Source organism: Rattus norvegicus, chromosome 15 (assembly GCF_036323735.1).
Source record: "Rattus norvegicus strain BN/NHsdMcwi chromosome 15, GRCr8, whole genome shotgun sequence".
Lineage (NCBI taxonomy): Eukaryota > Metazoa > Chordata > Mammalia > Rodentia > Muridae > Rattus > Rattus norvegicus.
This window is the reverse complement of record NC_086033.1, coordinates 24,978,702-25,006,608: the sequence shown is the minus strand read 5'-3', so window position 1 is coordinate 25,006,608 and position 27,907 is coordinate 24,978,702. Positions and strand designations below refer to the sequence as shown.

Below are 27,907 nucleotides of genomic sequence, written 5' to 3'. Positions count from 1 at the left end.
GGCAAAGTAGAAGTTGAAGGGAAGTCTCCATGGAAACCAACCTCCCAGGAAGTGGCCAGAGAAGTTAGTGTCAGGGGTACAGAACAGGGAGGATGTCATGAAGGAAACACCTGCTTTGGTAAGCCAAGGTAAACTCCTGAAAATACTTAAATCAAGCTCTGTAAAGGCTCTCAAGCCCTCTCCATCATGGTTTTCTTCTCAATATTTCAAGGAACATGGGCCTGGGCCACTCCAAGACTCACCCTCAGGTGATCAAAGTCACACCTTTACAAAGCCAAGAAGCGAAGACACCCTCAACTTGCCCCGTGTTCTTTGCATTGAATCGGAACCTGGAAGAAAAAAGTTCATACTCATTCACGAGACTGCAGGAGCAAAATCGAACTCTGGAACAGCTACCACCTCTTAGAGAAACCTGGTATGGAAGACTCCCTGCAGGTATGGCAAAACCAAACATGAGAGCTGCATGTCTGGGACTTGGGAGGGCTGTGGTACATTTACATGACTGTCTCCATGATCTCTGGAAATCTAGATTATTGAAATGTAGGAGAATATTTTTCACTGAGGACTGATTGCTTGTCAGATGAATGTCTTCTGTTAAATTTAATGCTTGTATCAATTCTGGATAAAGTGCTTTTCACCCTTCTGTATAAGGGAACACCGTCTGGTTTCACCTGAGTCTGTGGTGATTTCAATGCCTATGCCCACTTCCTTGTGCAGTCACAGAGAATGTTGACAATCGCAAAGGCCACAGAAATTACAAGGCCACATGTGCTAAATGGTGACAGTAGTGCTTCAGTTGGGAGTCTAAATTTAAGCTGTTGTCTCCATGGGGACTTAATGCATGAGGCTTTATAGTTTTGAGAGTAGGAGGAGTGTAGGAGTAGCCCTCTCCAATGCGAATTGTGAAACCAACCCAAACAGAATTGATTTATTACACGAGAGACAGTGGGTGAGTCACCCTTCCTTAACCCCATGTTCTTCATGGTCATCACAGAACTAAGAAACTTTTTCCCACACTGATGGGGAAGCTCTGGGCCTAAAGTGGCTGCAAGTTGTTCTTGGATATTGATTATGATGTGTAAAAATGTCTCCTGGTGACCATAAAGATAATTAAAACAGATATGCTGACTTGGGATGAGAAATCCATGTTTACATGTGTTATCTGGTTACATATTCCATACATTTGTGTCATCTTTTATCTTCTTCACACTCCGTATCAATAACACAAATGGACTCTTCTTCCCTTCATTTGGGGAATGGGGGAGGATTTCATGCTATTGAACTTGTGAGCTGGAGTTACAGCTCAGAGATAGAGCACTTCGCCTAGTACATGTGAGACCCTGGATTTCATTTCCAGTACAGAGGGAGATGTCTTAAGACTAATCGGTAAGTTTCTATTTTCCAGGCTAAATTCTGTGTTTGAGTAATACCTGTGACCAGTACATAGTTAACTTTGCATTTTTTTGCCAGCCCGGGGTGATACAGAAAGAATAAATCAGACTAAAATGTTGTCACCTGCATTCGTGCAGGAGCCCTGCTCTGTGTGTCTCCTCTCTGCATCCAACCAGTGAGTTAGGCGTGTGTAATTGAAAGATGCAAACTGTGTAGATAGTCACCCTGGATGCCTAACTTGACAATAAATTAATGGTCTATTATTATTGCCCCTCCCCCCAATCTTTCAAGTATCCAGGGCCGTGTATCTAGACATCCCACTGAAACATGAAGAAACGAGTATTATCAAAAGGCATCCACCCCGAAGAATTCAAGTAAGATGAATTTAAAAGTCTTCTTAAGGAATGTCTTTAATAACTTACACCCCTTTTCATCCATAATCATAGAAGAACCTTAAATGCCTTGTTAATGAGATGCAGTTACAAAGAATATTGACGGTTGCAAAGGCCATAGTATTAGAATTTCCTTTAGCAGTGATGTCACTTCTGAGGCTCATAACCCCCTCCCCAAAAGGATGTGAACAAGGAAATAGACAGAGATTTAAAGGACCCAAATGTAGCACTTGGTTGGCTGAACATTTGAAAATGGCAGTTACTACAACTATTTAAGTCAAACACTACACAGGCCTCTGATACTTCTACCCTTTGGTGTAAATGTCTCCATCTCCCCTTAGTCCCATCCTTTAATCATCCTAGATGTTGTAAGCAGTTGTTGAAGTTAGGGACTCTAGAGCCAGATATTGTCGTGCATCACCTTAACCCTAGCCCTTGGGAAGCAGGTGCAAGCAGATCTCTGTAAGTTCAAGGCCAGCCAGGGCTACATCATGACTGACTGAAAGAGAGGGGATAGGGGAATAAGGGACATCAGAGAAAGAATTTTTAATGCGTCCACCTTGATTTAAAATTATTCCCTTTAGAGAAGTATAAATTCCAATAGGACAGCTCATCCTAAAAAGAGAAAGAGATCAGAATGGGTCCTTGGAAAAGAGTGTCTATGGGGTTCTCTGTGAGCAGAACAAAGGAAGTAGTCAAACCCTTGCCTGCCACATTCAGCCAGATGCCCAGACTGGTTCCAGGGGTTAATGGAGTTCTTTGTTGAGGACTGTTGTCTCAGTCGGTTCTTACGGACTTGTCTTCTTTGAAAACTCAAAATTACTATGAAGTGATTATTACCTTTAGTTCCAAAAGAGCATTTCTTCCAGAAATTTTAGAAAGTGCAAAGATAATGTTTAGTTCAAGAAAAGTAAATGGTAAATGTAATTTATCAACGTCTAATTTAAAAATATGAGCGTGTTTCTAGCTTAGCTGAGAATCCTAAAGCCGACTTTATTCCTAAACTAAGTACGTCCTCTCAAGGGAGTATTTAATACATGTCCCTATGAGTCCCTGACACTGGCTAACTCAAACAGAAGAAATAGCTACAACCAGAGAAATATATTCATATGGTACTCTCTAGACCACAGAATAATTTTAATATTTATCCTAAATAGGATAAGGTTAGGTTTTGATTCCCCTAAATTCAAAAAGAGGACATGGATATTTCAGAGTCTGACACTGTACCCGCAAATTAGCAAACCACCTTAAGATCAAAGAATCAAGACACATTATCTGAGCACAAAGACTATGCTTTCTTTACTCAGTGTTACGTATTCAGCCACTGACAATACGTGCCACACAGAAGTTTAGTAGTGAAGGAAGGAAAGGAAAGGAGGCTCGTCATCAGGAAAGGGAAACATGCCAAGTGTACAAAGATACCAATGTGCTTAGTTATAAGAATATTGGGACTTTTGTTGAACCCAAGAGCCGGAAGACATTAGACTTAGCAAAGTTCTGAGAGGCAAACTTCTATATAGCTTGCCTGAGTTCTATACTACAAACGTGCTTTCATTTCCCCCCAAAGATCGGTGTTTTCTGTGCCTCGCGGCCACCCTAAACTTGAATTGTATATATCCAATCGAATGGACACAGTTGCCTGACCGTGGCTGGGATTCCACATTCCTGTGGAGGAGAGATCTGATTGGCTCAGCTTTACTAATGGTTCTAGCTCTGACCCAATGAATTGGGAGCAGAAGACACGCTTGTGCGGTAAAGATGTGGGCAGAGGAGACGCCCCGCAGGCTCTGGAGTCAGCTCCCAGATAAAAGGGAAATCACCAGGAACTTGGCAGACGCTCCTAAAGATATCATCTATAATTATCTTCACAAATGAGGCTCGGCACATTTTTTTTTCACCACAAATGGGTTTTTGAGAGAATAATAAATGCTGGGTTCCCATGACATGCTAATTAATAGCCTGGTCTCTGCCAAAGAAAATTCTAAAAGTATTTTTAATTATTAAACCAAACCTAATTGCATCCTAAATAATTCGAGTTGGGTATTTGGCAATTTCCACTTCCTGAACATCTCTACTCCTAAAGGAGCACCTCTTCCTGGAGGTGAGAACTAAGCTTCTATGCTTAGGGGCTCTTAATCACTAATGCCTCTCCTCCCCGCCCCACACACACCCATGTTGATCAGCAGCCCCCTCTGGCCTGCCCATCTTCTCAGTCTAACAGAAATGTCCTCCTACTAACTTCCTCGCCACCCCCGACCCAGTTTGACTCAGGTAGTCTAGCTGGATAATTATTTGCTTTCCAGAAAAATTTTTTTCAAATTTCAGCATCCCTATAAGGCTCACCCTGAACAACCTGTTAACCACTGCAACCCCATCCCAGCAGCCCTGATTCCCTCAGACCTTCTTTCTCATGTCTTCCCACCCCACCCAACCCCCCTACACTAAGCTACAGATACTGTCCTTGAGGTTCCCTAATTCTAACATGTGAATTGAAAGTGGTACAAAATCCAGTTTTATCTGAACTCTGACGTTACCACAGGAGAAAATTTCCCGATCTCGAGCGATGGTTTGCAGCCAAAAAGCAGAAACGCTGAAAATACTGTGTAAAATTACCTTCAGTTATGCCTAGCCAACTGTGCCTAGCAAACACGTGAAACAAACTGTGTCTAGTCTTGGGTCCCATTCCCAAGATGTCTCATTATATACATGCAAATATTTGGAAAGCAAAAATAAAATCCCAAATTGGAAACACCACTGGTCCCAAGAAATTCAAGCAAGGGATACTGAACATATATAATATACATAGTAGGATTTGGTACACACTGGCACCAAAGTCTCAAGGAAATGAGAGTCACACTGAAATTACAGGAATTCGAGGAATTTTTCCTTTGCAACCCTCCTTGCACAGAAGTCTGGCCAAGAAAATAGTCAAAGACAGTGCAGAAAGGATTAGAGGTGGCTGACAGGTAACCAGCTCGAGGCTAAGGCAAAGCGAGAGATTTCTAGAACCTGAAAGGATAAAGTCAGGGAGAGGAAGGTACATTGAGGGTAAGAGTGATCTTCCACTGAGAGACATGGTCACCCCATGCTTCCTTGTGATGAACCAGAAGCCCAAATACCTAACCTCGTCATCATCTCCTCAGTGGGTACACCTAATAGGAAGCCAGAGGCAAGGAAGCTGCTGCATGGGTACAGGCAGAACTGCTGGCAAGTGGGTAGGTGGTCTGGTGAGTCCAAGGAGAGCCACCTGGCACCGTGCCACTCAAGTTTAGGCATTTCTTTTAGGCTTACTGCTGAGTGTTAAATTTTATCGGTTTCTGTCCCCATCTATTAAAACAACTGCATACAAGAAATTGAAGAAGATCTCAGAAGATGGAAAGATCTCCCATGCTCATGGATTGGCAGGATTAATATAGTAAAAATGGCCATTTTACCAAAAGCAATCTACAGATTCAATGCAATCCCCATCAAAATTCCAACCCAATTCTTCGTACAGTTAGACAGAACAATTTGCAAATTCATCTGGAATAACAAAAAACCCAGGATAGCTAAAACTATCCTCAACAATAAAAGGACTTCCGGGGGAATCACTATCCCTGAACTAAAGCAGTATTACAGAGCAATAGTGATTAAAAACTGCATGGTATTAGTACAGAGACAGACAGATAGACCAATGAAACAGAATTGAAGACCCAGAAATGAACCCACACACCTATGGGCACTTGATTTTTAACAAAGGAGTCAAAACCATCCAATGGAAAAAAGATAGCATTTTCAGCAAATGGTGCTGGTTCAACTGGAGGTCAGCATGTAGAAGAATGCCGATCGATCCATGCTTATCACCCTGTACAAAGCTTAAGTCCAAGTGGATCAAGGACTTCCACATCAAACCAGATACACTCAAACTAATAGAAGAAAAAGTGAGGAAGCATCTCGAACACATGGGCACTGGAGAAAACTTCCTGAACAAAACACCAATGGCTTATGCTCTTAGATTAAGAATGGACAAATGGGATCTCATAAAACTTCAAAGCTTCTGTAAGGCAAAGGACACTGTTGTTAGGACAAAACAGCAACCAACAGATTGGGAAAAGATCTTTACCAATCCTACAACTGATAGAGGGCTTATATCCAAAATATACAAAGAACTCAAGGGTTAGACCGCAAGGAGACAAATAACCCTACTAAAAAATGGGGTTCAGAGCTAAACAAAGAATTCACAGCTGAGGAATGCTGCATGGCTGAGAAGCACCTAAAGAAATGTTCAACATCTTTAGTCATACGGGAAATTCAAATCAAAACAACCCTGAGATTCCACCTCACACCAGTGAGAATGGCTAAGATCAAAAACTCAGGTGACAGTGGAAGGGGAAGCCCTGGGTCCTGCTAAGACTGAACCCCCAGTGAACTAGTCTATGGGGGGAGGGCGGCAATGGGGGGAGGGTTGGGAGGGGAACACCCATAAGGAAGGGGAGGGGGGAGGGGGATGTTTGCCCGGAAACCGGGAAAGGGAATAACACTCGAAATGTATATAAGAAATACTCAAGTTAATAAAAAAAAAAAGAAAAAAAAAGAAAAAAAAAACTCAGGTGACAGCAAACGCTGGCGAGGATGTGGAGAAAGAGGAACACTCCTCCATTGTTGGTGGGATTGCAGACTGGTACAACCATTCTGGAAATCAGTATAGAGGTTCCTCAGAAAATTGGACATTGAACTACCTGAGGACCCAGCTATATCTCTCTTGGGCATATACCCAAAAGATGCCCCAACATATAACAAAGACACGTGCTCCACTATGTTCATATCAGCCTTATTTATAATAGCCAGAAGCTGGAAAGAACCCAGATGCCCTTCAACAGAGGAATGGATACAGAAAATGTGGTACATCTACACAATGGAATATTACTCAGCTATCAAAAACAATGACTTTATGAAATTCATAGGCAAATGGATGAAACTGGAAAATATCATCCTGAGTGAGCTAACCCACTCACAGAAAGACATACATGGTATGCACTCATTGATAAGTTGATATTAGCCCAAATGCTCGAATTACCCTAGATGCACAGAACACATGAAACTCAAGGATGACCAAAATGTGAATGCTTCACTCCTTCTTTAAAAGGGGAACAAGAATACCCTTGGGAGGGAATAGAGAGGCAAAGATTAAAACAGAGACTGAAGGAACACCCATTCAGAGCCTGCCCCACATGTAGCCCGTACATATATAGCCACCAAACTAGATAAGATGGATGAAGCAAAGAAGTGCAGACTGACAGGAACGGGATGTAGATCTCTCCTGAGAGACACAGCCAGAATACAGCAAATACATAGGCGAATGTCAGCAGCAAACCACTGAACTGAGAACGGGACCCCCATTGAAGGAATCAGAGAAAGGACTGAAAGAGATTGAAGGGACTCGAGACCCCATATGAACAACAATGCCAAGCAACCAGAGCTTCCAGGGACTAAGCCACTACCTAAAGACTATACATGGACCGACCCTGGACTCTGACCTCATAGGTAGCAATGAATATCCTAGTAAGAGCACAAGTGGAAGGGGAAGCCCTGGGTCCTGCCAAGACTGAACCCCACTGAACGTGATTGTTGGGGGGAGGGCAGTAATGGGTGGATGATGGGGAGGGGAACACCCATATAGAAGGGGAGAGGAAGGGGTTAGGGGGATATTGGCCCGGAAACTGTGAAAGGGAATAACAATCAAAATGTAAATAAAAAATACCCGTTAATAAAGATGGAGAAAAGAAAGAGAAAAAAAACAACTGCATACACGCATACACAGGGATATGTCCACCCACCCAGAAATAAATAATCCCATAGGTTTCCTGTTCTCTAGTTAATACAATGGGGAGTTTATAATGCTGAGCTATGCCTGCATTTCTGGCATAAACCCAAATTGGTCATGAGATAAGTACATGCATACATTGCTGAACTGAATTTCCTAAGACTTAGTGTATCTGCTTTAGTGAGGGAGATGGATCTACACTTTTCCAACACAGTTTTAGATCAGCCTTGCCATCAAGATTGAATTAGTCTTGTTAAAAATGAGATTTCTTGTCCTTTTCTTTTTTTTTGTCATGTAATTTTTTATTAGATATTTTTTATTTACATTTCAAATGTTATCTCCCTTTCTTGTTTCCTGTCCGTAAACCCCCTGTCCCATCCTCTCTCCTCCTGCTTGTATGAGGGTGCTACTCCACCCACCTACTCACCCCTTACTGCCTCCCTGCCCTAGCCTTCCCCTACAGTGGTACATTGAGCCTTGGCAGGACCAAGGACTTCTCCTCCCACTGGTACTGAACAAGGCCGTCCTCTGCTACATATGAGGCTGGTGCCACATGTCTCTCCATGTATACACTTTGGATGGTAGTTTAGTCCCTGGGAGCTCTGGTTGGTTGGTATTGTTTTCTTTTTTTTTTTTTATTAACTTGAGTATTTCTTATATACATTTCAAGTGTTATTCCCTTTCCCGGTTTCCGGGCAAACATCCCCCTCCCCCCTCCCCTTCCTTATGGGTGTTCCCCTCCCAACCCTCCCCCCATTGCCGCCCTCCCCCCATAGTCTAGTTCACTGGGGGTTCAGTCTTAGCAGGACCCAGGGCTTCCCCTTCCACTGGTGCTCTTACTAGGATATTCATTGCTACCTATGGGGTCAGAGTCCAGGGTCAGTCCATGTATAGTATTTAGGTAGTGGCTTAGTCCCTGGAATTCTGAGACATTTGTTATAACACAGTCCCCTAACGCTTAGCAAAAACCATTTTAGACTTTTGGACTTTTAAGGCAAGTGATAATTTTTCCTACTAGCTTAATTTATAGGTATGGGTTGGTTTGAGTATCTTATTCTTTCTGTTTCTTAGAAATTATCCATTTACCAATTTTGAGTCCATTGGCTATAGAGTCTTAGCTTCTTCATATTTAACCTTTTGCTAGGTCTTGTGAAATGAATCTTCCAGCTTTCAGTTGAAGTATGTGTTTATGGTGTGTGTGTGTGTGTGTGTGTGTGTGTGTGAGAGAGAGAGAGAGAGAGAGAGAGAGAGAGAGAGAAAGAATGTGAGTATGTGTGTATGTGTTTATGGTGTGTGTGTGTTTATGGTGTGTGTGTGTATGTGTGTGTGGTGTGTGTGTGCATGAGTGTGTGTGTGACTGTATGTGTGTATATGGTATGTGTGTGTGTATGTGTGTGTATGGTGTGTGTGTGTATGGTGTGTGTGTGTATGGTGTGTGTGTGTGAGTGTGTATGTGTGTGTATATGGTGTGTGTGTGAGTGTGTATGTGTGTATGGTGTGTGTTTGTGAGTGTGTATGTGTGTGTATGGTGTGTGTGTGCGTATGTGTGTGTATAGTGTGTATGTGTGTGTATGATGTGTGTGTGAGAGTGTGTATGTGTGTGTATGGTGTGTGTGTGTATGGTGTGTGTGTGTGTATGGTGTGTGTGTGTGAGTGTGTATGTGTGTGTATATGGTGTGTGTGTGAGTGTGTATGTGTGTATGGTGTGTGTTTGTGAGTGTGTATGTGTGTGTATGGTGTGTGTGTGCGTATGTGTGTGTATAGTGTGTATGTGTGTGTATGATGTGTGTGTGAGAGTGTGTATGTGTGTGTGTGGTGTGTGTGAGTGTGTATGTGTATGGTGTGTCTGTGTGTGTATAGTGTGTATGTGTGTGTGTATGATGTGTGTGTGAGAGTGTGTATGTGTGTGTGTGTGGTGTGTGTGAGTGTGTATGTGTATGGTGTGTCTGTGTATGTGTGTGTATGGTGTGTGTGTGTGCGTGTATGTGTGTGTATGGTGTGTATGTGTGTGTATGATGTGTGTGTGTGTATGGTGTGTGTATGTGTGTATGTGTGCGTGTGCACGAGCATTGGTTAGAGGCTGATGTCCTATATCTTCTTTAATCGTCCTCTACTGTATTTGCTGACACAGAGTCTCTTCCTGAACCTGCAGTATACCAATTCAGAGTTCAGCCCACTTATCCTGGGCATCCCGTTTCCAACTCCCGCGTAGTAGGTCTCACACTTTCATGGTGAGCATTTTATCTGCTGAGCCATCCATCCATCCCCAGATGTGTTTATTTCACTTTTCAGTACTGGGCAATGGACCCTGTCCTCTTTCATGTTAAAACAACACACTTTGCTACTCAGTCCCACTTCAACCCTGCAGCTCTTTCATAGTGAGCAGCATGGGTGGAGGATTCAGCCTTGATTTCCGATTGTGAGCCTGGGTCTTCTATGGCGTTTTCCAATGCCCTTTTTTGAGTATAAACAACTCAGAGCCATCACCTGGCCTCAGTGTCTTATGCACTGGCTTCCCACAGACATTTGCATTTCTGTTCTGTTTTCTGATCTAGGGAAATATCTTGTACTGAAGCCAAATCATGTCGTGTAAACTTTCCCCCCTTGGTTTTCCTGGATAGCTCCTATGAGCAAAGAACTGCATCTCAAAGACTCGATCGGAAATTCTTCTTGGGCTTTAAGTTGTCTCCATGATCGTCTACATAAAGCTGGCATAGTGTCCCTTTCTCTACTTCCCAGAGTCTTAAAAGACATGTTAAGTCGCTGCACCAGACAAATGTTACATTTTCTTGAAGTCGCACTGGCCCACCTTCCTCGTCTCTCGGTCCTCGGCCAATGATTATTACCAAGGGCAGAGGTGGGAGGTGTTTGGCTGACTTAATCCTCCAGTCCCAAAGCCCTAGCACATACTCCAGCTGATGATCTTGGTCGTGTGTTGAAGAGCCAAGTAATTCAGAAATTTTTAGGCAAATATATTTCTTAGTATTGAAAAATGAAAAAGTGGGGCTGGGGATTTAGCTCAGTGGTAGAGCGCTTACCTAGGAAGCGCAAGGCCCTGGGTTCGGTCCCCAGTTCCGAAAAAAAGAACAAAAAAAAAAAAAAAGAAAAGAAAAAGAAAAGAAAAGAAAAAGAAAAAGTACCACCCCTACCGTTTCCCTAAACAACTCCTCCCGGTGTGTTTCCTCTGCAAGGGATGAAGAGAAAACCTCCTTCCTCTGTAGGGAAAGGGACGTGTGTGTGAAACCAGGATTCTGAAGCAATGTCACTGGGCTGGCATATTTACAGCAAGCCAGTTTGCCCAACTGTTTTCTCCGAGTGGCTTCCTAGATCGAGTTCTTGGCAGGTGGACGCCGGTTTGTACTGCCACTTGCTGCCACCTAGTGGCTTGGCAAAGGATGTGAAGAGCTCAGCTCTTTTCCTGAGTGAATAAACTCTACGACACCCTCTGGGTATCAACGTGAGGAGACGGGCTTTGTCTTCCATGCTCAACTTTGTAGAGCCCAGATTCTTCTGTGGTGAAGGAAGGCTAGGGTGATGGCTCAGTGGGTAAAGTGCTTGCTCTGCAAGGATAAGGACCGGACTTTGGATACCCAACACCCAAAAAAACTAAAAAGCCAAGTCCAAACGAATTCAATTATGGCACATCTGTAAAGCCAGCAGACTGGCCAGCCATCTAGTGAAAAAGTTACAAGCTCAGTGAGAGACCCTGTCTCAAAAGCAAAAAGCAGTAAGGTTGAGAGCTATAGAACAATACCTGACGTCAGCCCTTGGTCTCTACAGGTACACATATTGATGGGTGTACCTATATAAGCATGCATGCACATGCACGCGGGCGAGGGCACACACACACACACACACACACACACACACACACACACACACACACGGAGGGGAAGCAGAGAGGTGATTTAGACCCATGGATATACACCTACTCAGTTTCAGTGATCCTTTTAAGTTCCAATAAATGTCTTCCATAAAGCCTACTCCCTGGTAGGAACAAATGACCCTACCATTTGTTAGCGCTTTGTATTTTCTCTTAAGTGTGCCTTGTCACCCACGATTCCTGAAGGGGGCTCCCAGAGACCTTCATCAGGACTGGGACAGCACTGGGTGGTTAAGGGAGGATCAGGTGTGTCTCCAGTTTCTTTCATCGCTAAGAGTCCAGCTATTTGGTGACTTTGAACATGGTCCCTCGATACAAAGGGGAAAGTGCTCAACTCCCTGACCAGGATTTTAACTAATAACTCACTGGAAGCAATGAGCTAGAACAATAAAGAACCCGGTAGGTCAGAAAGCGCTTCTCACAGGTGACAGCGGGGACACTGTGGGTATGACCTTCCCTGCGCATGCGCAGGAGTACGTGCCGCTTCCATGCAGTGATCAGGTAGTTTACTGTACCTGCTTTTGTGTTTCATCGTCTCGTGGCATGAGGGATGCTGAATACTCTAAATTTTGGACTTCTAGAAGCTTGAACCCATTGACCTGCCACAAGCAATTACCTCTGAAAGGCTTCTGTGCCAGCAAAAAGCCAGTACAAAGCCCAGTCCAAAGGTGAGCCTGGGGTAGTTGCAGACTCGGGGGGAAGTGGGTGAAAGTGGGGGAGTCGCTCTTTTCAAGTTTCCCCTTCACACAGGAGTTCAAAGCCAAAGCAGACTGTTCAGTCCTTGGCGGGTAGAATGTTTGAAGCATCAGCGCTTGCCTATGCCTGCTTCCAACTGGCAAGTGCTTTCCACTCTCGGGTGAGGCCAGGCTCTGTCTGCTTTGTGGCGGAAACAGAGCCATGTGGATGAAAAGGGAATCTGAGAACTGATGGTTCTAGACGTTTTCATCTGTGCTGGGGGGGAAGTGAGCACAGCTCTTCCCTTCACTCCTCCTGAGTTTAAAACACTCCTTCAGACTCCAGGGAAGAGCTTATCCAGAAGTTGTTCCTGACTTCCGTGCCACCAACCCTCATCAAAACGAAATCCCAGGGGAGGTCTTCGGTTAGCTTCGCCCTGCCGAGCCAAAATGAAAGCTGTTCGTAGGGGTCCTTTTCAAACCCTGTCCTGACTCGTTCTGGAGCCAGGCAGACACTGACGCGGGGTGGTAAGAGACACCCAGGTACTGCAGGTCCTCAAGTTCACGCTTAGGGTGCTGGCAGTTGTGACAGCCTCCCTAAGTTTCTGCACCAGCCAACACAGGACAGCACAAAGGGTGGTCACCAGCTCTGTCCTTCACCACTGCTTGCCCTCGATAACCACTATGCCACTGAATGTCATGACAAACTAAGGCGAGAGCACCAGACTTATCAGTAGTCATCTCAAAGCCTCCCTTAACTGCCGTGCTCCCTGCGCTTATATTCGAATAGGAATGGGAAACAAATGGGAATAGGAAAACAAACTGTAGAGAAATAAGTTCCCCTGAACCACTTGGGGGTGCTCCTCTCATGCCACAGCCGGCTAATCAATGGTAGAAGACACGGGAAGAGAAAGGAAGGTCTCATCAAATCCGGACACTTTTCTAGAGAGATTATTAAAAGCATCTGTTGGGGGGGGGGTGTACAGTGTTAAAGTGAGAATATCAAAATGAAATTGTCAAAACCTTGCATTCCAGGCTTTCAACACTCCACAAGAACCTTTAAAACACTATTAGAGACCCAGCAGATTGGCACTTCATTCACGGACAGCTATACAAAGGACTTGTCAGGGACACACACTGGTATAGCTTTATCATGACAGGAGATCACTATGGATTACAAAGGATTAAGATCTCCTGCTCCTAGAAGGATTGAAGGCTGGGGATTGCGGAAGTCAGCAACAATGACCCCCCCAAACTAATAAACATGTCATCTTTCACAGCAGGAAAATGAGAAAATTCAACTTCCCCTGTACACTTCTGGGAAAAGACAGTATTTACATAAGATGAAAATGCTGGAGATAAACCATAAAAGACAAGAGGTAACGAGAAGAGGGTCACTTTACCAACTATGGGGGGCATGCATCACCACTGCCCCCCAAGTCCAGTCTGCGCTCAGCCCTGGAGCCCAAGTGGCCACTGCCTGAGCTGAAGGAAACAGGAAGAAGATCTTTGCTCCCAGCCCTGAGCCCTTTGGGTGTTTTTAACATTTATTTTCTTAGGTTGTGGGGGCAGAGGGCACACCCATGTGCCACAGTGAATGCCCGGGGGTCAGAAGTTCACTTTTTGTAGTAGATTTTATTTTCTTCCATCATAAGGGTTCTAGCTGTCAAACTCAGATTGTCAAACTTGGCAGCAAGCTCCCTCAGTCACTACGCCATCTCACTGGTCCCTTGAGTGTCCCTTTTTCTTTGTCTCTTCATTTTGTTTTTGACCGAAGGTTTCATTATGTAGTCCTGGCTGTCCTGGAACTCACCCTGTAGGCCAAGATGGCCTCCTGCCTCCTCATTGTTGGGATTAAAGATATGCATCACAAAGTCAAACTTACGGGGGTTTTTTGTTTGTTTGTTTTGTTTTGTTTTTTTAATAAACAAGCTGTCCTTTGACCTTCCGGTTGCAGTCAGAAATTAGGGTAGATTCATAATACTCGTTTCTTGATTTACATAGAGAAAAGAAGTCGGTCTTTCTTCTGGTACACAGGCCTCTTCCTGTAATCCGTGCCACAGAATTTTCCTTAGAGAGACACTTAGCGCTGGGCATGCTTGTTCCCCGTGCTTGCGAAGCTATGCAGGAGCATTGTCACAAGGTCTAGGCCAGCCTGGGTTACCTAGAAAGTTTTAGGACAGCCTGCGCTATGGAGTGAAACCCTGTTTCCTTTTCTGCTGCTCTAAGAGAATACCAAAATGTGTTAATTAACAAAGATAATGAAGATACTGCTCGCCATGCTAGAGGTGGAAAAGGCTAAGACTGAGACACTGGCAGTTGATAAGAGGCGGCAGGAGCAGGGGACACAGAAGGTGACAGGGTTCTGGAGAGTGAGGGGTTAGGAGCAAAAAAGAGCAAGCCAAGGCAGCCAAGTTACCTTTATAGCTCTTTCAGGGGGAACTAACCCCCTCCTATGACAATAGTTTCACGCTATCCTGAACGTGAGCTGTCTCTTTTTGTTGTCGTTGTTTTGTTTTTGGTTTTGTTTTTTTTTTTTTTTAAGAGGAAGCCTGCTCTTTTTTTTTAAGATTTATTTATTTATTTATTTATTTATTTATTTATTTATTTATTTATTTATTTTGTATATAAGTACACTTCAGACACACCAGAAGAGGGCATCAGATCCCATTACAGATGGCTGTCAGCCATCATGTGGTTGCTGGGAATTGAACTCAGGACCTCTGGAAGAGCAGTCGGTGCTCTTAACCACTGAACCATCTCTCCAGTCCGAGCCATCTCTTAAAGGTCCACCTACAAATTAGCATGAAGCTTGGGGTGGAGATAGGTTTCCAACCTCTGAATTTATGAAGACACGCTGGATCGCTTTCTCTAGTAAAGCTTTGCAATGTCCCACCCTTAACCCCCCTCTCTAAGGAAGCACCCTGTGGTTGTGTCCTCTGCAGTTCCATACACCTCACCTACAGACAGAGGCGAACAGGCTTCCTCATTCCAGTGGCCGTGCCTCTGTGAGACAATGAGCATGCGCACCTCTCTCCCAATGAGCTGGAGAATACCGTTCCCACACCACGCGGTGGGAAGAAAAGCACTCTGCTGTGTCCAAGGGTGCCCGGAGCTGTGAGCTGTCCACTTTGGATGTTGCTGAGATGCGAATCTGTCCTGGGGAAGACTGTTTGGGGGAGCATTAACCACTTCTACCTGATCATTTCAGGCCCAGATGGAGTTGAGGAGGAGTCTTCTGAGTAAAGCGATGCGTGATATGCAAAAGCTGAAGGATCACGATGGCAATAAAATCACCCAGAGCAAGGCAAGGAGCAACGGCTATGAGGTTCTCATCATACCGCCTGATGAAAACATATACAGAGACCCAGACCTAGGTGAGCCATTTGTTTGAGGACAGATTTTCACGTAGCCCAGGCTAGGTTCGCTATGTAGTCAAAGATGACCTTGATCTTCTGATCCTCCTGCCCCCACCTCCCCAGCACTGTTGTGCACCTCTCTCCCTGGCTTTGTTGATGCCATGCTGGTTATTGAACCTAGGGCTTTATACATGGCAGGCAAATTGTCTGCCAGCCTAGCTACATCACTGGCTCCCTAGTTTTGTTTTGAGACTCAAAGTCCCCCCCACCCCCACTCCCACCCCCGCCCCCAGCCTCTATATTTTGCGAACTGAGATTGTAGCATGTTTTAAACGTCATCAAATAAGCGTCCATGATGTACAAGGGAAGAAGACTCAAACCTTCCATGATCTAGCCACCGACTGGCTACCTACCTATGTAACTCCTACGGTTCTCCCGGCCAACTCCACACTCTAGCCTTGGATTGTGCTGGGCTCTCCAACAGCCATAGCTGTCACTATGTGACATCTCAAAGTGAGTGGCATGCTGCACTGTGTTTTGCACCTCTGGGAGGAAAAGACAAAACCCTAAGCTCTTTGTAGAGACTCCTTTCTTCTGTAGGTGCTAAGGGCTTTCCGGGCACTCCTGGGATCCCTAGACAGGCTCATAGAATCATCTTAGTGTGAGAGACAGGAGGCTCTTACAGCTATGTGAAGCTATCTACAAACATTCCTCAGACCCTAATCCCTCAAAGCACCGTTGGCCAAGCAGTTCAGCCTTCTCGGGTCCCCGAGAATGTCAACAGTCAATCTCACACCACTGCCTTCTCCACCTGGCTCCTGCAGCAGCCACCATCTTTATCGAGGAGGCCCTCATGACCCACGTCACTCAGGCCAGAGCTGTATTCCCAGCCCCACGTTCTGAAGTTCTAGAAGCACTCTGTCCATGCAGAGTAACCCCATATAAAGCAGATCTGACCATACCACTCCCTTGCTTAGAAAGCAATCACCAAGGCTGGAGAGTTAGCTGAATGGCCTTTCTTCCTGAGGACCCAAGTTCGGATCCTAGCCCTCATGTAAGGTGGCTCAGAACTGCCCGCAACTCCAGCTCCAGGGAATCTGATACCCTTTTCCAGCCTCCTCCAGAACCTGCCCACACATTCCATACAATCACAGGAATACATATTCATAAATAAAAATGAATATTCTTTAAAAAAAAAAAAGGCAGTCAGGGGCTGGAGAGATGACTCAGCAGTTATTCTTCCAAAGGTCCTGAGTTCAATTCCCAGCAACCACATGGTGGCTCACAACCATCTGTAATGGGATCTAATGCCTTCTTCTGGTGTGTCTGAAGACAGCAGCAGGATACTCACATACATAAATAAAAATCTTTAAAAAACAAACAAACAAACAAACAAACACAGTTAGCTCTCTAGGAACTTGAAGATCAAACTTCAACTCCTTAACAGAGGACCTCAAACCTTCCATGATCTGGCCACTGGCTACCTTCTGACTGTATCTCCCATGGTTCTCCCAGCCAACTCCACACTCCAGCCTTGGATTGTGCGGGGCTCTCCAACAGCCATCCTCCTCTGTAACCTGTCTGCCAGGCTGCCTACCAATTGGAGTGCCCATTAAGTTTTCCCAGTATGTCTTTCCCCAGAAGAGAGCTGCCGGAATCCTGTAACATTCACACACAGAGGTTGCCATGCTGGGGGCAAAGGCCCACATCAGTAGAGCTGACCCTGATGAAACTACAGAAATGCCAAGTGAGCACCAAGATGCAAAACTCTCCTGCTGAAGGTGATGCTGTCCCCACACCAGAGAGTAAGATTCTTAATCAGTAAATTAACTAGACAGAAGGCAGAATAAGTGGGGCATTCACTTTTCCCATACCCCAGTTTCAGACAGAGATGGACTCCGTTGTGGAATAAATAACTTTGGCAACCGGAAAAAAAAAATACTGACTCAACTAAGAAAAAGGTATTCAGCTAAAGTTAAGCACTGCAAGCTATCACCAGAGAACAAGGCTAATTACACTTATGTCGGCAGGGGCCAGGGAAAATGTACCAGGCTTGGAGGGACCCAGGAGGGACTATGGGCAAGCGTTTTCCATTGCTTTCCTGAGGCTTTTTAAGAGGCTTCAGTCTGTTCCAGCTGCAATTTGTTGACCCTTCTCTCTCAAAACTAAATCTGTAATCCCAGTCCTTGGCTATCATGAATCCCTTGGACTGCATAGTGAGTTCAGGTTCCAAACTGGACTCCACAGAGAGACCCTATCTCACAAGCACAGCAACCAGCTGGTACTGCGATCTGGCCTTGACACACACTCTCTCCTCTAATTCTCACACAACTAGAAGGGAAGAGTTAGCACTCACGCATAATGTAGCACAGCCAGAATTCAAGATCACATTTTCATGACCTACCCACTACCACAACCTCCCTCAGGTACTAAGCATTCACACCTTTGTCTAGGACGGCCTAGGGAAGTATGCAGGCCTAAAGCTGTAAGCCCTTACCCATCTTCGAAGAGAAGGCCGCATTCCGAGTTCTTGATGGAAGGTGAAGAAGCTCACAGATGCTGGCCTTCATATGCCCCTACCTAGGGCCTTTCTAGGATGGCAGCAGAAAGGGGAACCCCAGCTGGAGTCAGCTTCTGGACATCTGTCTCAACAAATAGAAACTGAGTCTGCAGCAGAATCCCCTGGGGAGTGGGGACTTTCCCAGCTGCCATCCTCATCCTGGACCAGCATCTCTAGGTAGAGGTGGAGGAGGAAGACTCTAGTTCTCCAAGTGATTGTGGAGATCAGCCGACCTCAGATGGACTTGATCTCAGAAAGTGCAATCAACCCTTAAAGTCTACAGAACTTTTTTTTTTCTTTGCAATGACTGGGTGTGTATGTGAATATGCCTGACGAAATGCTTCTAGAAACAATAGCTTGCTAGCATGAGGTTAAAAATTCAAGAGACGGGAGAGATGCTTCAGCAGTTAAGAGCATTGGTTGTTCTTCCAGACATCCAGAGTTTGGTTCCCAGAAACCAATTGGTGGCTCACAAGCATCCTTAATGGGATCTGATGCCCTCTTCTGCCATGCAGCCATACATGCAAATAGAGCACATAGATAGATAGATAGATAGATAGATAGATAGATAGATAGATAGATAGATATGTAGGTAGGTTGATAGATAGATAGATGATAGATAGATAGATAGATAGATAGATAGATAGATAGATAGATATGTAGGTAGGTTGATAGATAGATACATACATACATACATACATACATACATACATACATAGATACATACATAGATACATAGATAGGTAGGTGGATAGATAGATACAAACATAGATACATAGATTAGATAGATAGATAGATAGATAGATAGATAGATAGATAGATAGATAGATAGATAGATAGATAGATACATAGATACATAGATAGATACATAGATAGATACATAGATAGATACATACATACATACATATATGCATACATGCATACATACATAGATACATAGATACATAGATAGGTAGGTGGATAGATACAAACAGATACATAGATTAGATAGATAGATAGATAGATAGATAGATAGATAGATAGATAGATAGATAGATAGACAAGTACTTTGTAAAAACAAAAATTCGAACAGTTCTCATTTAAATTAGATGACAGTTAATTAGGATCTCACGGAGGGCGATCCCTGCAGCAACACTGTTGCCTGCTGCTGAAGCTGCTGGACAGGGGAATCTATTACTTACTTTTCTGGTTGCTGTGATGAAACTGCTGACAAGAGTTCTGTGGAAGGAAGAGCTTGCTGGTCCTCAGTTCCAGGATATAGTCCCTTATGGCTGGGGAGACATGATGGCGGGCGAGGCTGGTCGCACCGTGTCTGCAGCCAGGAGGCAGGCAGAGATGGATACTGGCCCTCCCCTCCAGCTTGCTCTCGCCTGTCTTTTCTACCCAGTCCGGAACCCAAGCTTACTCATGTTTAGGGTATGTTAAGAGTCTGGAAGCACTCTTACAGATCCACCCAGACTGGGTGACTCTCAATCCAGTCGAGCCGACAATGAAAACTAAATGACACAGGAAGTGGGGTATCACCATGCATTTCTTTGAAGACGGGGAGACTGTGACTCAATAAAGTTTCCCATTCTCCTGCTGCTCCCACTCATTACACAGCCCTGAAGACAGAAACTTGCAGGTACTGGGATAACAGTGGACAGAGCTAGCATTTGGAAAGCGATTTTAATCACATTATTGTGTTCTTCCTCTACGGACCACAAGAGGTCAGGATTATTCCCATCTGCTTTTTTTTTTTTTAAGATTTATTTATTTAACTTATGTAAGTACACTGTACACTGTCATTGTCTTTTTTTTTTTTTTTTTTTGAGTGAGGGTATAAACTTTTTTTTTCATCTTTATTAACTTGGGTATTTCTTATTTACATTTCGATTGTTATTCCCTTTCCCAGTTTCCGGGCCAACATCCCCCTAATCCCTGCCCCTTCCCTTCCCTATAGGTGTTCCCCTCCCCATCCTTCCCCCATTACCGCCCTCCCCACAACAATCACACTCACTGGGGTTCAGTCTTGGCAGGACCAAGGGCTTCCCCTTCCACTGGTGCTCTTACTAGGATATTTATTGCTACCTATGAGGTTGGAGTCCAGGGTCAGTCCATGTATAGTCATTAGTTAGTGGCTTAGTCCCTGGAAGCTCTGGTTGCTTGGCATTGTTGTTCATATGGGGTCTCAAGCCCCTTCAAGCTCTTCCAGTTCTTTCTCTGATTCCTTCAACGGGGGTCCCATTCTCAGTTCAGTGGTTTGCTGCTGGCATTCGCCTCTGCATTTGCTGTATTCTGGCTGTGTCTCTCAGGAGAGATCTACATCCGGTTCCTGTCAGCCTGTGCTTCTTTGCTTCATCCATCTTATCTAGTTTGGTGACTGTATATGTATGGGCCACATGTGGGGCAGGCTCTGAATGGGTGTTCCTTCTGCGTCTGTTCTACACTTTGCCTCCCTATTCCCTCCCAAGGGTATTCTTGTTCCCCTTTTAAAGAAGGGGTGAGGCATTTGCATTTTGGTCATCTTTCTTGAGTTTCATGTGTTCTGTGGATCTAGGGTAATTCGAACATTTGGGCTAATATCGACTTGAAAGGACAGGTCCACGACAAGGTCACAGCCAGATAGCGAGAGATGAAACCTCTCAGGATGCTTCACCCCAGAGGCTACACACTTGACTACTCTTGCCTCTGGCTCTAACAAAGGCCCCCTCCAACTGATCACACGGGACCTCTCTGACTGTTTCCCTATCTTCTAAAAGTGGTTGACTTCGCTTTCTCCTGGGAGTAGAACGCAGCCAAGCTCACTTACAGCCCTGAGCATTCTGGTAGTTGGGGTCTGACAATGGAGGATCCTCTGTTCCAGCACTCACTGGTTTAATGGTTTATCTACCATTTCTTGTTTCCCTCCAGAAGGCAAGACAGGAATTTTAGCCTTTTGTGAGACACGAGCTGAGCTTTCTTTTCTGCTGCTTCTTTAAAACAAAACCACCTTTAAATTGTTTTTATTTATTCGCATGATAAATTACACATATTCGTATAAAATAGGTAGCTATGTACAGCATAAAGTGAGCTTCGCTCTTTTTGATGTGCGGTTCTGTGAATTTTACGTTGTTCGTGTGGCCACGCGCTGTCCAGAGGCATGACATGGATTCAGTTGGAGGAAAAGCACAGCTACTGGAATCAAAGTCTTCGACTGAGATCCAACAGTGCGCCCTCTCTGGGAGTAGGCCCATCTTACTCTTCCTAGAGCAGAGTCTTACCTACGGCAGCCTTTCGATCATAGGTTTTTCTGCATTGCTCTAAGTTTTAAAAGAATATCTAAGTACACTTATTGTTGCGCTTTGGTGACCCTATCTTTATGTGTGTAAAATGGAGATCAATAGTATCAGTCATGTAGGGTTCATGTAAAGTTAATCTCATGTGTATAAAAAGGACATGTAAGAGCTAGGGAGATGGCTCCACCGGGAAAGTGTTTGTCCCACCAGCTTGAGGACCTGAATTTGGATCTTTAGTACCAATGTAAAATGCCAGATCATGGCAATATGCATTTATTATCCCAGGGCTAGAGACGCAGAGATAGGGGGACCCTTGAGGCTTGCTGGCCAACCCAGCTAGTCAAGTCAGTGAGCTCTGGGTTCAGTGAGTGGCCCAGTCTCCACAATTCAGGTGGAGAGCCATTGAAGTGACACTTGTCCTGAACCTCCAGCTTCTGCGTGCACCCATGCACCCATATTCTTCACCACCCCCAGTGCACACACAGAAACTGTAAGGTTCAGACAAACATATAAGAGTCTGGATAAAATATAAGAGAAAACGGAATTGATGTCTACATCAATTACTTGTCTCATTGAAGCAACTTAAGGAAGGAAGGATATATTCTGGATCCCAGTTTCAGTTAATGAAGACCAGTGGGGAAGTATGTCAGCAGGGATAGGAGACAGCTGCCTACATTTCATCCACAGTTGGGAATCGAGGACAATAAATGCATGTTCTCAGCTCACTCTCTTTTATTCGGTCCAAGGCCCCAGCTTATGGGATGGTACCACATTCAGTGTGGGTCTTCCCACCTCAATTAACTTAGTCCAGACAACCCTCCTGGGCATGCTCAGAGGTGAGGCTGGTCTCTTCAATACTTATTGGAACCCGGCAAGATAACAGCCAACATTAACCATCACAACGTCATAGACGGAAACACCTTATCTTTCAGAGAAAGGTCACCCTGAACCTATCATTTCAATGTCACCTTCACAATTCTAAACCTTCTCCATTCCCCCTATACTATTTAACTACTAAATCTCTAGTTTTTAAATAGATTTGTAGCTTTGTCTTTGAACTACTGTGATGTGTGTGTGTGTGTGTGTGTGTGTGTGTGTGTAGCAACGATAGATTTTTCTAAAACACCTATTATAAAATACATGACAGCCAAGCATTTCTCATGCTTTCTGTTTCCTATACCATCCAAATCACTCCTTATTCCTTTAGTACACATCAGAATACATTGCCTTCCCCTGGGGCTGGTGGGGGAAGGTTAATCCTGGAGTTTTATACACTGGCTTCCACTCTGCATGCCAAAATCCACTTAGGTTTCCAAAGGTCATGATTTTTGTTTTTATTTTTACTGTTTTTAAATCTATAAACCGTACACTATCACACAGAAGAATGTTGTGACAACTAGCTCAGATGTCCTCAAGCTTCACTGCTTGTTCCCAGGACTGTGTATATTGTACCTTATTAGTGACAAGACTACACTTTTGGGAACCGTTTCCATAATTCATCACTAGTGAGAAGGATGAGACTGAAGGTGTGCGTCTGTATCACAGACAATCTGAGACTAGAGTGATCTTGGCCCCAAGAATGCTATGGGACTTAAGCTAACGTTGATAGTACATTAGAACCCACAGCTAACAGCTATTTTCTTTCCACTTCAAAGCTCTACATCCAGTTACAGACGTTCTAGAAAATCTCTGTTCTCAGTGATGTTGCTTGCAGTCCACAGCTCATTTGGAGGACAGAGATAACTAGCACACTTAAGCTCTCGTGGTTGAAGTAGTTCCCAGGTTGGGGTTGCCATTACTTCCTGTGTCCAAAGTTCCTCTGATTACTCATTGGTTCCTTCATTTTTTGGTTCTCTTAATGACAAAAATATGAAAGTGTGTGTTTTCAATGGGTGACCCTGAACTCCTGAACCTCCTGCCTCCACCCCCTGAGTTTTAGGAACATGGGCATTTACCACCATCCCATTTTTTTATGTGCAGTCCGTGTTGTGCATTCTAATCAAACACTCTACAAACCGAGCTATTACAGGAAAGGTTAATATTTTCCTTCTAATATTCCTTCAAGTAAGTTATTCTATAATAATAAAATCATTTTCAATAATCATTCTTAAGGAGAAATTTTTTAAAAACATACAAACTTTTGCTCTTTTGCAGAAAATGCCCAGGATGAAGAATTCTTGGACTATCTCACAGAGGATGACTATTTTGTCCGGAACACTGGCAAAGTGGAAACATGGCTCCGAGCACAAGAAGCCCAGGGGCGGTTTTTCTGGAACAGTTCCAGCTCTGACTCTGGTGAGCTCGAGAAAGAGGAGAGGAGACCACAAGCACTGGTGAGGACCAAGACAGAGAAGATCCCTCTTTATGATGACTTTTACGACAGTGCATAACAAAGCTACCCCAGGGAGTGAGGGCACGGAATGCCTTCAGCTTGTTCTCTTCTATAAAACCATTCATATTTGCATATGGATTACTCTGAGGGATGTGAGGTATTTGGGAATGCAGAGAAGATATCATCCAGAGTCTTGTGGTTTAATAGCCTTGCCATGTATGCTATACTCTACGCCTTAAAACTGAGGGGTTGAAACAAAAGTCATTTGTTTGTCTCTCTTTTCTGTTGGTAGCTGGGCTCAGTGAGGTTGTTCTGTTGGTCTCCTAACATAGCTTATGTAATTGGACATCATATGGCTGCTAAGACTGGACTCACATAGATCTGAGCAGGGGCACAAGACAACTGGAATCTCTTCACAAAGTCTGTGCAGCAAGGTAGTAAATTTTTCCTTTAAACCAGTCCAGTGTGTCTTACAACAAATATCCCAGCTAGAAGAAGCCAGAGGACACAGGCATGACAAGTATCTAGTCATTGAACCCATCCTAAGCCACTTCTACCATTTCCTATCAGTTAATGCAAGTCATAGGCCAAATGCTAGCCAATGAAAAGAATGTGTACCAAAAAAATGTCCATCCTGGAGACTTTCAATAACATCATGCATCTTAAAACTTGACACTGGTTTTTGCCTTTAGAAGCATGTAGCTGGGCATGGTGGCACTCGCCTGTAATCCCAGCACTCAGGAGGCAGAGGAAGGCAGATCTCCATGAGTTTGAGGCAGTCTACACAGTGAGCTCCAGGGCAGCCAGGGTTACACAGAGAAAATTGGACCCAGGGGCAAAGGAGAAGGGTGGGGAGAGAAGAGGAAGAGGAAGAGAAGAAGGAAAAGGAGGAGGAGAAGGAGGAGGAGGGAGAGGGCGGTGGGGAAGAGGAGGAGGGGGAAGGGAGAGAGAAAGCAGCAACATGATAATAACATACCTGTAATCCCAGTACCAAGGATACTGAGTCAGAAGAATTCATGTCCAGCCTGGGCTACACAACAAAAGCCTATCTCAATCAACTGATCATCCATAAAGACAAATTAAATCCTATAAAAATAGATGAGAATACACTTATATAAATACAAGTGAGCTTTTAAAGAAACATCACCATGATGCTACAAGAGACACTAAGATCACTCAGGCTACTTTGTAAGTAAGTTGCCCATGTAGAAAGCGTTCACACAGAGATAAAGAAAATTCTCTGCAAAAGGTCATTGTGGAAATAAAGCTCAAAATGCAGACTTCTTCACATGATCTATAAATACTTTTAAGCAATTCAAAGTTTCCAAAAATTCAGTAAAACAAGTCAAAGCAAAAACACCGTTTAGGTCTTCACTAAAAACGTGCCACCTAAATTTGACACTCAATCTCTTCAAACCAGTCTCTAAGAGGACCAAAAGCCTGACTTGCCAAGATGAACTACGCTTTCCAGGGACGGAAGGTCATGGGTCTGTGCTTCTTTTTAAGTCCTGGGTTGTTTCTCTGCTACATTTCTATACTCCCTGTGCTTGGCAAGGAGCTCAGCTGCACCAAAGGACAATCATCAATACGAGGTTGTTTGACCAGCAGCCTTCTCCAAAGGGTCAGACCATTTCAGAGGACAGACAAATTCAAAATACCCCTGGTGTCTTCACATGTTATGGTGTATCTGAAACCTCAAAATAGGAAGGGAAACTCAGTGTTCAAGACAGTGACATCAGGGGCTGGGGAGCTGGCTCAGCAGCCAAGAGCATGCGCTGCTCTTGCAAAGGACCTGGTTTAGGTTCCCAGTACTCATGTTACAGATAATTTACAATTATCTGAAACAACAGTTCCAGAGGCTCCTCTTCTGACCTCTGCAGGTATTGCACACATGTGGTACACGGACATACTTCCAAGTAAAGCAGCTGTACATATACAAAATTAATAATAATGATGATGATGATGATGATGATGATGATGATGATGATGATGATAGAAGATAAATCTTTTAAAAAGCAAAACAAAAAATTTGGCACCAGCACGTGTCACACAAAATTAGGCAAAACATTATTTACAAACTCACTTGGCCACGGACTAGAGCGCAGATCACAACCTCTCCCTATGTTATTGATAACTACATTCCCCAGCATGACATCTGGCACCAAACTCACTGGGAATGTGTTTTGTCTCCCAGTCAGTTAGGAGGCATTTGTCTTGCCCCAGCCCTGCAGTGGCTCACACTCCCTTCATTCCACAAGTCTTGTCTAAGAAGACTCATTAGACAGTAAAGAAAGAGACCTCTCAGAAGTTCCTGAAATGGGCACATCTAAGTGGATGACCTCAATCCAACACCACTGTAAGGTCCGGAAGATAAACTCTATGCTTATGAAGGCACCATAACTCACAGTATTTTCCAAAACCCCATCAGAAGGTGTTTGCTGCAGAGAGACTCAATCACAGGGCCTTCTGTGAGAGCCGACTTACTTGCTCTGTAGCGCCATAGATCCTTCTCCTCCAGGATCTGAAAGGGATAATGGCTGCATGGACTGTGCATATGACAGGGACTCTTCAACCTTTAACACGACTGATCCTCGCAGAAGCTGGCTTTGTGGGCCAGAATTAACGTCTCCATCTAACAACCACAAGGGCACCACACTGACACAACAGAGAGTCTCAGTGAAATGCCAGAACTTTCCTTCAGGCTTGACCATTGTTTAACAACAGCAGCCAACTTGTGGTGAGCCAGGGCTTCCTCTTATTACCAAGCATCTAAGAACTCGGATGGTGACCAGCATCCCGTTCTTTTATCTGTTCTGCAGTTTTCTTTTAGTATACGGTTTTGTATTGAAATACAGGAACACGCTGGGAAGGGAAAGTGCCCTATGGAGTTTTTCTTTTTCTCTTTTTTAGGAGGACGGGCAAATGGCCTGATAGCCAGACTGTGAGCACAGGGGAGGCTCAAACGCTGAGGGCAGCACAGAGCGGAGACCAATCCTATTGTCATCATTGGGTCTGGAAGCAGCAGCTGGGCAAGCACTGCACACACACACACACACACACACACACACACACACACACACACGTCAGACAGCCCTGTCCCAGACATAGTGGTCACAATTGGGAACAGCTATGCTGGATGCTGGCCCCAGGTTAGAATCACCTGTTGCATGATCATAAAGCCAACAGCCATCAAGATTTGGAGGTCTTCCTTTTGTTTTGGAGGTGGTATTCAGACACTGGGTTAGTAGTGAATTATTTCTTGCAGTTAATAAGTATTTTAATTCCCAAATGTGGCCAAACTTAACAGTCATCCTTTCATTTGGGGAAGAGTGATGTACAGGTCACACCTGTGGAGGTCCCAGGACAACTTTTAGAATTTAGTTTCCTCCTTCCAAGGACTCAGCTCAAATAGTTAGGCTCAGTGGCAAGTGGTGAAGATACATTTAAGAGACCATGGTTAAGTCTGTAATCCATTCATTCTATCGTGTTTGAGTATGGGCACATATACCATGGTGTGCATGTGGAAGGAGATGCTGGGTCAGCCCTCAACTTCCACCTTATCAAAAATTTAGAATATAAAAACAACCATGGGGGTTGGGGATTTAGCTCAGCGGTAGAGCACTTGCCTAGCAAGCGCAAGGCCCTGGGTTCGGTCCCCAGTTCCGGAAAAAAAAAAAAAAAAAAAAAAAAAAACATGAAGATAGCATGCACTATGGAAACTGAAGGACAGTGATGGAAAAGCCATGGTCAGCGTGGGAATCTGGCTAAAGAGTGACTTAATAGGGACTACTTGGTAAAATGTGCTTAAAGGGGTCGCTGATGTTGGGGTCCAGGAATCACCTCACAAACCACACAAACACCGATCTCAGTAAGACAGGGATAGTTTATTGAGCATACACTCCAGGACCAGTTGACCACGGCCATGGTTCAGATTCAGGAACTGAACCATGACATTAGGTTAAGATCCTACAGAGCTTTTAAGCCTAAAATTTACAAACATCTGCGTCAAGCTATCCCACCAGTCAGGATTTGGGGATAGGGGATATCCTTAGGAACGTGTCTTTGCCATGCATTTATCCTGCTCCTATTGGCTGAGTTACTCAACTGTGGCAGGGGACTTGCCTTGTCTTCTAACATTCATGTCTTAACTTGCCAACCAGATGTCAGTTACCTACATACATGTCTCTTTCTGCCAGGTAGAATGTCCGTTCCCAGGGAGGTCTTGGGAATTTAAACTTTACTGTAGGCTCAGATT

At 44.3% G+C, this 27,907-nt stretch overlaps 1 protein-coding gene across 13 annotated transcripts; it reads left to right on the top strand.

Moving 5' to 3' along the window:
- Ccdc198 (coiled-coil domain containing 198) lies at positions 1 to 26,845 on the top strand. 13 transcript variants are annotated; one of them, XM_039093823.2, is made up of 8 exons: positions 1 to 118; positions 212 to 435; positions 1,684 to 1,766; positions 12,052 to 12,138; positions 13,425 to 13,523; positions 15,356 to 15,521; positions 23,475 to 23,653; positions 26,563 to 26,845. In XM_039093823.2, exons 2-8 carry the CDS (start codon positions 216 to 218, stop codon positions 26,581 to 26,583), a joined length of 855 nt encoding a protein of 284 aa, XP_038949751.1. In that variant the 5' UTR covers positions 1 to 118; positions 212 to 215; the 3' UTR covers positions 26,584 to 26,845. The 13 variants fall into 13 exon arrangements, with proteins under 13 accessions (XP_038949751.1, XP_063129965.1, XP_063129963.1 ...); XM_063273895.1 differs by lacking the exon at positions 26,563 to 26,845 and adding an exon at positions 23,945 to 24,111 and having other exon boundaries at positions 13,428 to 13,523; XM_063273893.1 differs by lacking the exon at positions 26,563 to 26,845 and adding an exon at positions 23,945 to 24,111.
- Positions 26,846 to 27,907: the final 1,062 nt, after the last annotated feature.

Excerpts from the sequence above, each read along its gene's own strand:
- Ccdc198 (XM_063273893.1), top strand. The coding sequence starts at position 216 with ATGGGCCTGGGCCACTCCAAGACTCACCCTCAGGTGATCAAAGTCACA. Across the intron at positions 15,522-23,474 it reads ATACAGAGACCCAGACCTAG|AAAATGCCCAGGATGAAGAA; the intron begins GTGAGCCATTTG and ends GCTCTTTTGCAG. Across the intron at positions 23,654-23,944 it reads AGAGGAGACCACAAGCACTG|CTGGGCTCAGTGAGGTTGTT; the intron begins GTGAGGACCAAG and ends TTCTGTTGGTAG.